The sequence below is a fragment of the Elephantulus edwardii genome, unplaced genomic scaffold (assembly GCF_000299155.1).
Source record: "Elephantulus edwardii isolate Elephantulus edwardi_28Jun2011 unplaced genomic scaffold, EleEdw1.0 scaffold00263, whole genome shotgun sequence".
Taxonomy (NCBI): domain Eukaryota; kingdom Metazoa; phylum Chordata; class Mammalia; order Macroscelidea; family Macroscelididae; genus Elephantulus; species Elephantulus edwardii.
In genome coordinates, this window is record NW_006400013.1 from 2,778,087 (window position 1) to 2,792,740 (window position 14,654).

The 14,654-nt window shown below is 41.1% G+C and overlaps 1 protein-coding gene across 2 annotated transcripts in view; it reads left to right on the forward strand.

Moving 5' to 3' along the window:
• The window catches only part of SNX1 (sorting nexin 1), a 52,822-nt gene extending 40,998 nt beyond the window's left edge, over nucleotides 1-11,824 (forward strand). Inside the window, exons 6-15 of one of the 2 annotated variants that reach the window (XM_006899616.1) lie at nucleotides 1,796-1,937; nucleotides 3,670-3,748; nucleotides 4,174-4,249; nucleotides 5,820-5,933; nucleotides 6,166-6,259; nucleotides 7,035-7,240; nucleotides 9,632-9,775; nucleotides 10,286-10,366; nucleotides 10,785-10,856; nucleotides 11,394-11,824. In XM_006899616.1, the coding sequence (XP_006899678.1) occupies nucleotides 1,796-1,937; nucleotides 3,670-3,748; nucleotides 4,174-4,249; nucleotides 5,820-5,933; nucleotides 6,166-6,259; nucleotides 7,035-7,240; nucleotides 9,632-9,775; nucleotides 10,286-10,366; nucleotides 10,785-10,856; nucleotides 11,394-11,444 (1,059 nt within the window). In that variant the 3' untranslated portion in view covers nucleotides 11,445-11,824. The remainder of the gene's footprint in view (nucleotides 1-1,795; nucleotides 1,938-3,669; nucleotides 3,749-4,173; nucleotides 4,250-5,819; nucleotides 5,934-6,165; nucleotides 6,260-7,034; nucleotides 7,241-9,631; nucleotides 9,776-10,285; nucleotides 10,367-10,784; nucleotides 10,857-11,393) is intronic. The other variant, XM_006899617.1, reaches the window with a different exon arrangement.
• The last annotated feature ends 2,830 nt before the right edge of the window (nucleotides 11,825-14,654 follow it).

Consider the following 14,654-nt stretch of genomic DNA (forward strand, 5'->3'; position numbering starts at 1 on the left):
TACTTTCCCTAACCTGCCTTTCCAGTCTTATTTAATATTAAATTGTATAAAACTAACAAAACTACAAATAAGCTACAAAGTGTATTTAAATGGAACCTTGAATGTACTACCAGTCTTCAGATCAGAACTGCTGCATCTACCTGTTGGCATTTCACCACTGTACCTTCTGTCTTTTTTTTTCTGTTGGGTTTTTTTGGATGAGAAAAATTTGTTTACAATTAGCCAGCTGGACTCAGTTTAGATGATCCCAATTTTGTTGGCAACATCCAAAGCATCATAGTCAGGAGCAAGTCGAACCTTAGGCCTTCTCTCCATCAGACCTAATCAAAGTATTGACCTTAGCCACATCAGTGTCATAGAGCTTCTTTACAGCTTGTTTAATTTGGTGCTAGTTGGTTGGCCTTGACATCCACAATGAACACAAGTGTGTGTTATCTTCTATCTTCTTCATGGCTGACTCAGTGGTCAGGGGAAATTTGATGATGGCATAGTAGTCAAGCCTGGGGGGAAGAGGCAAAACAAGGTTACCTGGCTTGTACTCAGAAGTGAAAAAAAAAAAAAACCACCAAAACCAACCACCTTCTGTCTTTTATAGACAAACGTTCTCCTGAACTGTCTCACATTTTTTTATTGAAAGTTGTCACATATGCATTCCTAAGCAGCATATTATTTTGTTTTGTTTTTGCGTTTTCATGAAAATGCTGTTGTACTGGGGGTGGGGTGGGGAAATAGTGCTTTCTTCAATTGACATTTTTTCTCAGACCCATTCACTTGGCAAACAATTGTGGTTATTCCATTCTTTGAATATACTGTGCCATAATGCACTTAATTATTTTCCTATTCTGACTTGTTTCTACATTATGTAATCATTACCTGTAGACATTCTTGCACATGTCTCCTAGGATACACTTGGAAGAGTTTCTCTAGGGTATGTTAACCAGAAGTACTTTCTTTGCGTCAAAGATAGTGCAGATGTTGAAATTCACAAGAAACACAAACTCTTTTCTAAACCATTAATACCAGTTTATACACCCATTAATAATGTGTGAAAGTTTATGGACTCATTTCCTTGCCATCATTTGGTGAGGTCAGCTTTCTTAAGTTTTGACTAACTGGTGAGTGTAGAATATCTCATTATGATTCTTTCACTAGAAGTCTCATTTATGTTGTGTCTCTACTACTTGGCCTGTTATCTGTTGGGCATTAGCTCATTCTTGCTTTATACAGCAAGACAATTTGGAGACTTCAGAGACTTAAATGTCCACATCTTAGACATTTTATCTGATCTCCCTTTAGAAGCACTGTTGAAACTGTCTTTTCTTTGTTTTGGCTGTTGTGACTCTAGTATCTAATACCTGTAATAGTGAGTACAGGATGAATAACAGGGTTATAGGTAACTATAGAATTCTTCTATTAAGATAGCTTTTTTTTAAGTTTTGAAAGAATTTTATTGACACACAATAAATTCATTTTATGCATAAAATTTGATGCTTTGGACTAAGGTAGAATTTTTATATCTGTTGTCTAAGAAACCATGTATTTTAATTTAATTGATTGCCTTTGTAATCCTGTCTATTTTTAATTAACAAATTTGAAATCATCCTTAGAAGGACCTTTTAGCTCCCTCAGAATCCAAAAGGATCTGTAGCTTTCAAAAGTTCAAGAAGCTCTGCTTTAGAGAAAGTTACTTGCCAGGCGTCTGGGAGATATATTTTTTGTCTGTTTGATGATTTTCAAAAGACTTATTTATCCTCTACCTGCAATGAATTTGCCTTGTGCTTTTTATCTCCACAAGACGAGCTTACCAATGTTCAGAAGTAAACAATTTGCAGTGAAAAGAAGATTTAGTGACTTCCTGGGTCTTTATGAGAAACTTTCAGAGAAGCACTCTCAGAATGGCTTCATTGTCCCTCCCCCACCTGAGAAGAGCCTCATAGGTAAGTAATTTATAATCTCTAATTCCACTTGGGTTTTCTTTTCCTTTACCTTTTTTCTTTCTTTAATATAATTATTGCTTAATATATATAAAACTACTTCTATTAATAATGTAAAATCTTATACTGAGGGAGAGAATATATCCAGTATTTTCCTGTGCTTCACTTGAGGTCTAGTAAAACAGTAGGCTTTGACTTGTTCTTTTTCCACAGATGCATTAGGAGATTCTGGTTTCAACTTCCAGAGATTTTTTTTTTTTAATTGGTGTCCGGAAGTCTTAAATCAGTACTTTTCCCTCCAGATTGAAATATACTAAATTGTATCAGGTAAATGTTACTGAGAGTCCCAGAGTTTCCAACCATCCATTGCTGAGATTTTGGTGGTTTTCTTTTTTACCATATAATCTCATTCTTTAACATTTTGTTCAAGCTTGTTTATGATCTAGATGTGGTCTTTGATTCTGTTTTGCTTTATTGGTTTTGTTTTTATTTTCATTTACAGTGTGTGCGTGTGTGCGTGTGTGCATGTGTGTGTGTGTGTGTGTGTGTGTGTGTATTTATAAATATGTATGGGGGTGGGAACAGTGTCAAAAAAAGAAATGTGTGTGTATAGCAAGACATTTGTCAATTCAATATCTGTATGTACAATCAGTATCATTCATTATATTCATCTTGTGATGCAGCTCTCACTGTCAACTCTTTCCAGATTATTTCATCACTGTTAACAGAACTCCAATGTCCCCTAAGCAGCAGCTTTATCCCACTCCCTCCTGTTATGGTAACCACTAATAAGCTTTAATTTGTTTGCCTATTCTAGATATTTCAAATAAGTGATATAGTTTGTCTTTGTGACTGACATGCCACCCAGCAAAGGATTTTAATGATCAGTTTGTATTTTAGCATGTATTAGGACTTCATTTCTCTTTAATGTTGCATCATTTCTATTGTATGTCTAGTCCATATGTTGCCCATACATTCATCTTGTTAATAGACATTTAGATTGTTTCCACTTTTTGGCTGTTGTGCTGCAGTAAACATTGGTGTACAAGTTTCTGTTTGTACTTTTGCTTTGAAAGTTTTCTTGTGTACATACTAAGAGTAAAATGGGAACTATGTTTTAGCTTTTTGAGGAACCAACAAACTCTTTTTCCACAGAGGCTGTACAATTGTGCTTTCCTACCAGCAATGGATGAGTGTTTCAGTTTCTTCACCACTTGGTCAATATGTTTTGTTTTCCTTTTTTAAAATTTTTATTTTCATCATAACCATTCTAGTATGAGAAACGGGATCTCTTTGTGGCTTTGATGCTCTGATGATGTAGTCCATAAAGAGTTACCTTTAACCCAAAGGTCACGCTTCTCTGGTGGTTTAAATCCACAAGTGGCTCTGAGGTAGAAGAAAGGGCAGTCATCTGCCATGTGATGTACAGCCTTAAAACCCCACTAGGTCAGCTGCTTCAGTTAACACGTTGCCGCACACTTTTAAATTGATCACCATGCTTAGAAACATTTTTTTTCCTTCGATGTATTGCCGTCATTTGTGACAACGTGTGAACACTGTTGTGAGTGAGGGAAAGGCTAATGGTAGTGAACATTTCTACATAACGTTTGTTGACTATTGGTGAACTGTCTCAAGTCTTGTACCCATTTTTTTCTAGAGTAAGTTGTATGTTGTAGTACTACTTTTACTGCCATTCTTCATATGGGCATTATTTTTGTTTTTTATTTCCTTCCAGGAATGACAAAAGTGAAAGTTGGGAAGGAAGATTCTTCTTCAGCAGAATTTCTTGAGAAACGAAGGGCTGCTCTAGAAAGGCAAGTATAAATTGTGGGCATTTCCTTGAAGGATGTGAGAACAAATGAAAAGCTGAAACATTTGGGATTTTCAAGTTGGTAGCAGTGCAGCTCTACCACACTTTGGTCACTTACCTTCGAAGAGCTAGAGGAGCAGATCACCTTTTTCTTTTTCTTTCCTCATCTTGAGGAAGCAGACATTTGTATTAAATTCTTCTTGAACAAACACATGTAATAACTTTGTGATCTCCCTCTGACCAAGTATTTTTCTTTCCTGTTTTTTAAATGTGAAGAACATGAACTTGAATATCACTACAAGCAGACTCTTAAATGGCTTTTCTGAAGATGTTTTAAAGTAATGAAACACATAATGACCCCACCAGAACTGACTGTGTGATGCCCAAAACCTTGTTTTGACTAACAGATGATAACTGCTTACCTTTAAGGTACCTTCAGAGAATTGTGACTCATCCTACCATGTTACAGGACCCTGATGTCAGGGAGTTCTTGGAAAAAGAAGAGGTTAGTATTGTACAAACTAAGCTTCATAATTTTTATTTGCTCCTAGTGAAATGAAATGTGTTTGGTCAATAAATAATTAAGCATTTAACATGATGATGGCCTAATAGACAAGGTTTCATGACTCCCTGAGAATAAAAAGTATTTTCTGGCCTTTGAAATGAAAGAAACCCCTTGCCAAAAAAACAGAAAGAAACAAAAACTTGTTATAGAGGTCAAATTGCATCCTAATTTTGTCTTATTGGATCAACACAGTGGTCCATTTAGCAAATTCTTGGCACGTCTTTCATAGGTTGCTACTTGGCTTATATTGAATGCCTATTTTTGTGCCGGGAGCTGAAGGGCATTGGTTAAAAACTAATTACCACACAGCATAGAACTACCATAAAGCAAAAGTGTTTATTAAAGTGGACAGTCTTCTTTATAACCTATGCGTAGGCTATTCATGATTGTGAAAAATTGGAAACAGTCCAGTTACTAACAATTGAGGATTTCAGTAAAAGATATCAATGCACAAATACTTTATTCTCAACATATACAGAAATTAATGTACTTGCAAGCATAGATTAAAAGCAAAACATAAAACAGCATATAGAAACATGTAAGTCAATAAGAATGAAAAGAAATAGAATAAAACAATGTTTTGTCTCAGAAGGAGGACAACCCAAAGGAATAAATTTCAAAGCTAGACTATTATTTTGTCAGTTTTTTTTCTTTCTTTCATTGCATATTTTCTGTGTGTATGTATACTACTGGTTGAGAACCACTTCCTGAAAGTCCTGGACACTGAAATCCAGTCTTTTAGCCTGGTATAATCTGTAGCCTCTTTACCACCCTTTCTGTGTCTTGGGAAAGTAGGACGAAACCAGTCAAATTGTTTCTAAAAATTTGCCACACTTGGCTTATCATGGACATCACTGTAAGTTGCCTTCATCTAAATAAGTAATGTCTTTGTCCAGGTACCTTTGTTCACTGAGGGAAATCACAAAGAACTCATTGCCCAGCTTCAAAGGGTCTCTCAAGACCTGTTAAGTACAGCTGTGTGCAGAGTGTGCTAATCCAAAGGAACTCTTGACTTTTAACAAAAGTATGTTTAGTGATTAAGCAGTTTCTGCTTGAGTGGGCAGAAAATCTCAGTATGAGGTCACCTGTCCGTAACAGTCTACTTTCTTTAATACACTATATCAAACGCTGCAAATTTGCTGATTCCATTTAGCAGAGAGACATCTGCTGGTGTAGTCTATGGGCAGTTATGCTGCCAACCCAAAAGTGGTGGTGCCTCTGGCAATTTGAACCCACCAATGGCTCCATAGGAGAAAAATGGGCAGTCTTCTCCCATGTGATTTACAGCTCCAGAAATCCACTGAAGGGGCAGACTTCATGCAGTGAGTTTTTATTTAGCATGGCTTCCCACCCCCCCTTCTTCTATGTGTGCTACTTTGGATTCATCAGATTTTGAAAACAAGTCTACAGTTTGGATAATTTGAGCATGTCATTTGATGGATACTAATTCTTTTGAATCTAAAATAGGGGCAACAGGTAACTTGCCATCCCCGCCTTCTTGGTCTTATAGCTGCCACGTGCTGTGGGGACGCAAACATTGAGTGGCGCTGGTCTCCTCAAGATGTTCAACAAAGCTACAGATGCAGTTAGCAAAATGACCATCAAGATGAATGAATCAGACATTGTGAGTAACCATGTGCCTTTTAGAACAGCCTGCACCCTCAGGTTTATGGATCAGAATCCCTGAGGAGTCCTGAAATTTCTGGCACTAGAGACTTTTCTGTGATTTAGTTCTCTCCACCCCTCTACCCCTGTGGGGTTTTGTTTGGGGTTGTATTTTTTAACTGCTAAGGAAGAACTGAGCTCTGGCCCTTTGGGAATAATCTCCTCTACAACTCTCTGCTTGTGGGTTTCAGTGGTTCGAGGAGAAGCTCCAGGAGGTGGAGTGTGAGGAGCAGCGCCTACGGAAACTGCATGCCGTGGTAGAAACTCTGGTCAACCATAGGAAAGGTAACAGCCTTTTGGAGCTGGGGAAAATCGATGCCTGCCTTTGCAGAGCTGGGGACAAGAAAGTATGCCATCCCAGGGCTCTGAACCATTCAAGGGGAGATTTTTAGCCCTCCTTGTCCTTGGTATTCTGATCAAGATGATATAGGGGAGCTCTGGTGGCCTAGTGGCAAGGAGCTGCAACTACAATCCCAGATGCTCTGCCGGGGAAGGAGGGACAATCTCCTCCTGTACCAGTCAGATCTGATTTGACGGTACACTCACACAAAAATAATAAAAAAAATCTTTAAAAAAAAAAAGATGATATTACATACACTTTAGCTATGTGGACAAACCAGCAATATGCAAATATGGGGAAACCTAATGTCTCCTGATCCTTCTGCACCTTTTTTTACTGATATTTACATTTGCCACATCTGCTTTCCTTCTCTGCATTAAATTTACCAATAATCAGAACTCTACAAGCAAGCAGAAGACCAGTAGCTTGAGGCCAGAGTAAGAGACTAAAGGACTGATAGAGGAGGCAAGGCCTCTTTCAGTGGGGCCTAGAGAAACGTGAGGCAGGTACCTCTCGATGTTGCACCTTGTGGGAAGGCTGCATTCCCCTCAGTTTCTGAATATTGTTGACAGTGGGAAAGTGACCAGTTGCAGAGCTCACTTTGGCACACGTGCAGGGTCGGGAGGACAACAAGTCATTTCTAAGGTGTGATGTGCAGTGGCGGCTGCATAATTTTTTCTCTTGTGAGCTCAGAGAATTTGCTGTCTTTCTTCTTTCTAGAGCTAGCACTGAACACAGCCCAGTTTGCAAAGAGTCTAGCCATGCTCGGGAGCTCCGAAGACAACACAGCATTGTCACGGGCACTCTCTCAGCTAGCTGAGGTGGAAGAAAAAATTGAGCAGCTCCACCAGGAACAGGCCAACAATGACTTCTTCCTCCTTGCTGAGCTCCTGAGTGACTACATTCGGCTCCTGGCCATAGTCCGTGTAAGCTTCTGTTTCCTTTCCCTTTTCTCTGCCCCTTGATTTGTTTTGTTCCTTTCCCTCTTCCCCTTCCAAGATGGTTTCATCCCATTACAACTTGTGAATAGGTTTAACTTCTTCTGCTCTTGAGAGAAAAAGAGTAAACCAAAACAAGAAAACTTTTTTGGAGTAAGAGTGAACCAAAACTTGAAAATTTTTACAAGTTGTCACTGAGTCATCCCAAGGCCCTTAACCAGATTCATAGATGCCCTGGGCAAAAATAAAACCATTGAATTTGTGAGTAGGCTCCCTGTTGTTGAAGCTGGGTGATGACCTCTGTGCTCCTTTCCTCAAGCAAGACTTAACTGCTGCCCTGGTTTGGCCCCTGGTGTAGTGACTTCCTCAGTCCTTTGGTCTTTGCCTCTTTAACAGTAAGCGGCGGCTTTGCCCTGGTAAGAGCTCTTGCTGACTTCCACTTGTGTCTCCTGTGTGGGCAGTCAGGTAACTATACGGAACGGGCTTGGCATTGCATGGAGGAGTATAGCCCAGGGGCTGAGAGAGCTTTGTCACCATAGCCCTTCGTGTGCTGTGCACACTGGTAACAACATTGCAGCCTTCCTCCTGGTCAAGCACCTCACCCTCTGTCCTGGTGATCAGGGCAGGCTGGTTTCACATATCCTCCTGAGACTTGACTGGGCGGTGGTATCAGCTCTCGCATGGCCTCCCTGAGACAGAAGAAAAAGCCAAGAGGGAGCCTGGCGCCTGTCCTGTGAGAGTCTACGTCTGCCTCTGATTTGGCTTGGAGCCAGAATGTGTAAGCCTTTGAGTTGGAGCAGAGACACCTCATACCTAACATCCCCCCTGCAGGGAGCTCCTGTGTCGAGTCAAGGCCTGAGCTGCTCCTAGGGCTCCCTTTACACCATGGTGGAGCTGCTTACTCTCTCGCCTGTAAGATTGCTCATTGTCCTCTCCTGTGCTATTTGATTTGCTGTTAACTCTGCAGTGATAAGAGACTTGAAAAAGAGCTACTGTGGAGTTCTTAGAACTGCTTAGATTACATAGCCATATCAGGGAGGGGCTCTCTCTGGGAGAGAAATTCAGAAACAGGCACTGTTTGGAGTCTTCTCTGGAGAACAGCTCTTGATTATGACACCTGCCCCCCACACCTCCTAGTCTGTCTGTCTGGGTTGGAGGAAGCCTAGACTGGAGCTCCGAATTATACGTCTGGGGAAGCGTGCCTTAGAGCACAGAGCCTTTTCTATACCCTATCCTGCCCAACTCAAGATCATGAACTGGATTGGAAAGATGAGCAGATCTTTTCTGCTTTTCACTGAACCTGGAGCTAGAGCACATGGATTATATTTTTAGTCTTATCTTGTAATGAGTTCACCTTTTTTCTAATCCATTCCCATGCATGTGTTATGAAATTACAGGTGAACAGCAGCAACAATGCTGAGGAAGGTCAGTTTAGCAGTTTTTCACTTCTTAAGGAGCACAGTGTGTACTATTGAAGTTTTGCCGAAGGCCTAATAAGGAGGTGCTGGAACAAACATAGAGACCTTTTTCAGGGGAGAGAAACAAGTGGAACAGAGCGAGGAGCTGGTTCCAGGCACAGACCTTGGTTCCAGACTGCCTTTTGAAGCACATAAAGAAAATGAGGTGACTTCCCCGCGTTGTCTTTTGTTGGAAATGTTGATTGTGGCCAAGGGGCTGGAAACCAGGAAACCAGCAAGTAGATTTTGGGAAACTTCTTGGAGGCCTTGATAGCTTCGGACAGTTGAGTGTCTGGCTGGGATGAAAGCAAGGTATCTCTCCATAATAGTTTTAAGTGTTCAGATTTGTTAAACTAATCCTTTGCACTATTTGAGTTTCCGTTTAAATATGGCTTCCTCAGACTGACCTTCCCTGATGTCTTCTGGGCTATGCCTGCAAAGTGTTTCCTCAGTACTGCACTCGTGTGATTTGTAGTTGTTAATGTAATGTTGACCTCCTCTATTAAAGTGTAAGTGCCCTGGAAGTGGGACCAGGCATAGCTTATTTTCCATTGTGTTCTTAACTCCTGGTACATGGCATTGACTTGGGGAAAGTGTGTAGACTCATGGGCTGATTAAACTGAGGAAGGCAGTTCAGAAGCATAGTTCTGGGCATTGGCATCAGGCCACCTACTGTGCTCCCAATCATCCAACCCTGGGAGTAGCATGAAGCAGCATGGCGCTGGCCCACTGGAGGCGTGGAGAAGAATCTTACCAAGCTTGTGCTTTTTAGACATTCAGTTTCCCAGCTGGGCACTAACACATGGCTGCAGAACCTACCATTGCTCAGTCCTCCCTTGGCACACTGCTGAGAGCCTCTGCTGGGCAGAGCCAGCAGAGCTCCTGAAGTGCTGGTTGTGTTCCCCACCCCTACCCCCTACAGGCTGCCTTCGACCAGCGCATGAAGACGTGGCAGCGCTGGCAGGATGCTCAAGCCACACTGCAGAAGAAGCGAGAGGCTGAGGCCCGGCTGCTGTGGGCCAACAAACCTGAGAAGCTGCAGCTGGCCAAGGATGAGATCGCAGAGGTGAGTCTCCCAGGGCAGCCCAGTGGATATTCTTTTGCTTGCTGAATGTGCTGAGTCCTTTCTTTCCCAGATGCTCAGGAGGCCCCAGCAGGTGGGAGAGTTTATAGTTCTGCAGGACTGTGATTATCATCACACCCTCTGAGAATGATTCCATGCAGGCTTTGAGGCCTAGCCCTCCTCTCTTCCTTTTCACCCCAGTCTTGCCAAATCAGAATTGGACATGAGTTTTTAAAAGCTCCCTGCATGTTTCATCTATGCCCACTGATGAGAATGAAGTTCAGTTCCTTAGGGCAAACAGCATCTCTGTTCCCACCAGCCCATAAAGTGGCCACCTGATAGATTCTAACTTGGGTGCTGAATCCCCTTGTGGTACCTGCTCTAACCCAGAGGGATGGACAGACAAACATAATGCTCAGTTGAGATCTCATATGTAGAGTTGCTGTGCAAATATAAAAGCTTAATCGTGAGTCTCTAATATTAAATAATTCTTTCTTTCCTCTTTCTTTCCAGTGGGAGGCTCGAGTGACTGAGTATGAAAGGGACTTTGAAAGAATTTCAACAGTAGTTCGAAAAGAAGTGATACGATTTGAGGTGAGAGAGAAAATCCTACTTCTCAGTGTGTGGTGCCTGTGCCATTAGCTTTGTCTAAGTATTTTTGAGTGGGGAGACAGATGGAGATGCTGGTGACTTGGTGGTCACTAGTGAGAGCGTACACATGTGTGTGTACTCATGTAAGTGTATGCATGTGGGTTGCACACGTGCAACTCTGAGGAAATGACTGCTGCATTCATTGCTGGATCAGAACTAAGAAACAGACATAAAACAAAGCCTCAGCTGCCATATACCCTCCAGTCTTTTATATTTTGTGCCCCTCCCACCCATCTGCCTTGGCAGACACTATTTGGCTGCATTTTGAAGCTGTTCCAACTGCTGGCACTACTTTCTAAGGCCTTGTTTGGCCTTGGTCGGCAATAAACAATATGTCAATATAGACTCCTATTTCCTGTAGAAAGAGAAATCCAAGGACTTCAAAAACCACGTGATCAAGTACCTGGAGACACTCCTGTATTCACAGCAGCAGGTATGTATATGTGACCTCACCCTTGGCTGCCTGCTGCAGATGATATAGTGGTTGATTCTGCTTCTCAGGTGCTAGGCCCTGCTGTTGAAAGTAAGCCCACTTGCACTAAAATGAAGCATTCAGGAGGGTCTTAATCAAGAAGACCCAGATTTTAGTTTTTGATGATAAACCCTATCTTTCTGAGTGGCTATCACCCTGAACCTCATCTTGAAAGCAAGGCTTCAGTTCACTTAGGGAGCACTTGCCCCTGTTGTGAGTTTCTAACTGAGCTGGGCAGAGCTGTGGCCTCCACAGGTCTTTCTGGGACAGAACTAAGACTGTTTTTAGAGATTGCCCTTGCACATGGGACACAAGAAGTGATGCTTCCCCACATCTGAGAGGAAGAACTTCACTACTGGCCAGTCTCCCCAGGACCCATTCTCCGTTAATAATTTCCTCAGCTCTACCTCAGTTTCCTTTGGTGGATGACAGAGGCACTTGGGGAGCCCCATGGCTTAGATGGGTAGGTGTGTGCTTACTGTCCCCACTTCTTTGCAGCTGGCAAAGTACTGGGAAGCCTTCCTTCCTGAGGCAAAGGCCATCTCATAATGGATCAAGGACACCAGAGCCCACCTGCCTGACGCTGCCTTTTTATACTGTCCTCTTCTACTTCTGATGGACCCAGTGATGCATCCTGCCTAGTTCAGACTTAACACCCTCCTGCCTCTCCCTCCAACCAAGCTATCCCCAAACATTCTAACTGTATTTAGCTTCTATATATATTTTCTTACCTAAGAGAATAGTTTCCTGCTTTAAGCAAAGACCTACAATAGGTGGCGGAATTACGGGGTAGGAGTCAGATATTGATATAAATATATAAATACAAATGTATATTTTTCAGGATGTGGTTTAGGAACTGGGAATAACGTTTTCTGTTACTCCTGATGGTGCCATGAAAAGACTATGTAATAAAATATTTTCAAATCAGGTTACGTGACTCGGAATGGTGGTGCTTCTTGCTTTAGGCCGGGGAGCAGTGGGGAAGCAGGTCTGGAATACTCATAGTCAGGAAATCCCCCAGAAATAATAATTTTATCTTCACAAAAGTTAAGTTTTGCTGCTGCTTCCCTTTGGAACTGGGGTTTCTGTTTCTCTTCAGCCTACCTCAACTGCTTGCTCTAAGGGTCTCTTAATCTCTTTTTTTAATTCCAATTCTTTTTAAGGAAAGAATCGTAAAGATGTCTCTTATAATAAGAGGGCTGAAACCTCTTCTGCACAACAAGCAGATCTTCTCTTTTTACTTCTGCTGTGTCCCCCGTCAGCTGCCTAGGGCTCTCTGATAATAAAGCCTTGTGCTCCAGACCACTTTCTGCTCCTCATCAGACATGTCTTGTAGACTTGTTAATATTATAGTGTGAAGAATTAATACAGACGTAACACAAGAGCCAGGCTCTCTGCTACTTCTTTAAACCTTTGCCAGTTAAGAAATGTGACTGCCTGTGTCCTTTGGTAGCATGCAAGCAAGAACTCTTTAGGGCACTCAGCTATGTCAGAGCGGAGCTGGCCAGGTCAGACGTTGCTGGGCGTCCCCCTCAACTGTGCCACAATTACTTGACCTGCCCTGGTGAATGTGGACCTTGAGCTGCTTCAGTGGGTCACACCTGGTGACTTCACCTTCCGTGAGAATCTTGCCACTCCAAGCCCCACCATGCTCAGCAGCAGCAGTACCCAGCATGGCAGAGATGCCTCTGCCCAAGGGGGCTCCAGAACATGTTTATAGGTTCTTTTTTGTGGTTTAAAGGTTTATTCTCTTAATAGCTTGAGTGGAAGAATGCAGGAAGCAGCCCTTCCATCCAGAACATCAGGAGTATGCCAGTGCTGCCAAGTGTTTTCTTCAACAGGTTAAATTTTTTGGAAAAAGCTACTTCTTATTTCTCCTGCCTCCTTGGCTGTCTTGCTGTTGTCTTTCATTTTATCCTTCCAGACTCTTTTATTACTTATTTTTACATAGCTGTGATGATCTACACAATATTTTGTATTTGATTTAATTATTCAACTTTGTATATATTATAAGCATTTTATTCACCCTGTAGTGTTATGTAGCTTCACAAACTTTATTTGTAAGCCCTACTTAATTTTAAGGCTTCTATAAAGTGACTGTACCATAATTCTGATTCATCCTTTGTTGAATTCTTGATATTTTTGTAATTCTACAAGTTTTGTAATTTGAATAAAAATATTAAACTTCTAGAAAAGTTGCAGTAATACTCACAAAAGAGTTGCTATATATCCTTAAACCAGATTTACCAAATGCTTTTCTTTTTTACCCTATTGGTTTTTCTCTTTACGTGTATGTTGTATTTTATGACTCATTTTAGAGTAACTTCCAGGCGTTGATATGCATTTCCTTAATAACAAGTATGTCCTCATCTATCTTATTACCACTTTGCCTCTATTTAGGGTAATTCAAGAGCCCCTAGGCCTTTGCAGTTCAAAGAAGCTGTACTGTCTTTGTTCAAAAGGAAGCCGGCTGGCCAAATCAAGAAACTTAACATGATCAGTACACTATTCAGGAATCCTGGTGGCCAAATTTACTATTTTCCAAGTAAGTTGTGAGTAGATAGATTGGATTCATTTAAATATTGACCCTTTCATCACCAAACTTTGATCTACCAGTTATAGCATCAGTTTGCCTAAATCAGTTACCCCTAGGGTGATTGACCAGTAATATTTTCTAACACCATCATTTCCTTCTGCATGTACTGGTTGGCAGTCAACTCTAAAGACAAGTGTCCCTTCTTTTTTTTTAACAGTATGTGTTAGGCTGCTGACCAAAAGGTTAACAGTTCAAATCCAGCTGGCTCTCCAAGGGAGAAAGGTGGGAATTCTCCTGTAAATATTGACACTTCAGAAGCCCAGTGGAGGACCACCAAGAGGCTGAAAGAATTGTGATGGAATTTAGTTTTTGTTTTAATAATGCTGTTACCTAATCCACGATCCATGTTTATATTTTGTCAGATGTCCCAACACTATTCATTACAATTACTCTCTTTGCCTTTAAAGGTGACGATTTCTATTTGGTTGTCTCTTATAGAATTCCTTAGCCTCACTTTATCTTCTATCACCATGTTTTTAGTTTTTAGTTTTTCAATAAAGAATTCAAGCCAATTCTTTTGTAGAATGTTCCACAATTTGGGTTTGTCTAATTATTTCCATATGATTCAGTTGGGTTTCACATTTCGGCAAGAATATCACAGAAGTGATAATATTCTCAGTGCATTCGAATATGTTATACAGTGTTGGTCAGATGATGCCATCAATGGTGATGTTAACTCCATTCTCTTGGTTGAGGTCTTTCAGATTTCACTGTCTTAAATTTACCATTTTCCAGATAATGTGGGGAGATAGTGTGAGATCGTTTAGATATTTGTTCTTCAAAACATTTCCATATGCTAGTTGCATCAGTTGATGATGATATCTTCTTGCCTGGCTCCCTTATTACCACAGTGACTGACCATTATGGTTTTCTAACTGTATTTGCTTCTGCTTGTTCTCTTCAGCAAGTTATGTCTAAGGAAAAGTGTCCCTTTGCCCATTTTTTAAATCCTTTTATTTATTAATATAGATTCTTATTTTCTTCAAAGTTATGGCCCATTTCTTTGGTTTATTTTGATTCTCAAACCATCCTGGGCTTCTGTTCCATCTATTTAATTTTCTCTACCACTTTTTGAGCACTTGAATTTTCCCTGTCCCAGTCCTGGAATCAACCCTTTCTCCAGGGAGTTCCAGTTGCTTTTAGTAAAGAATCATTCCATACTC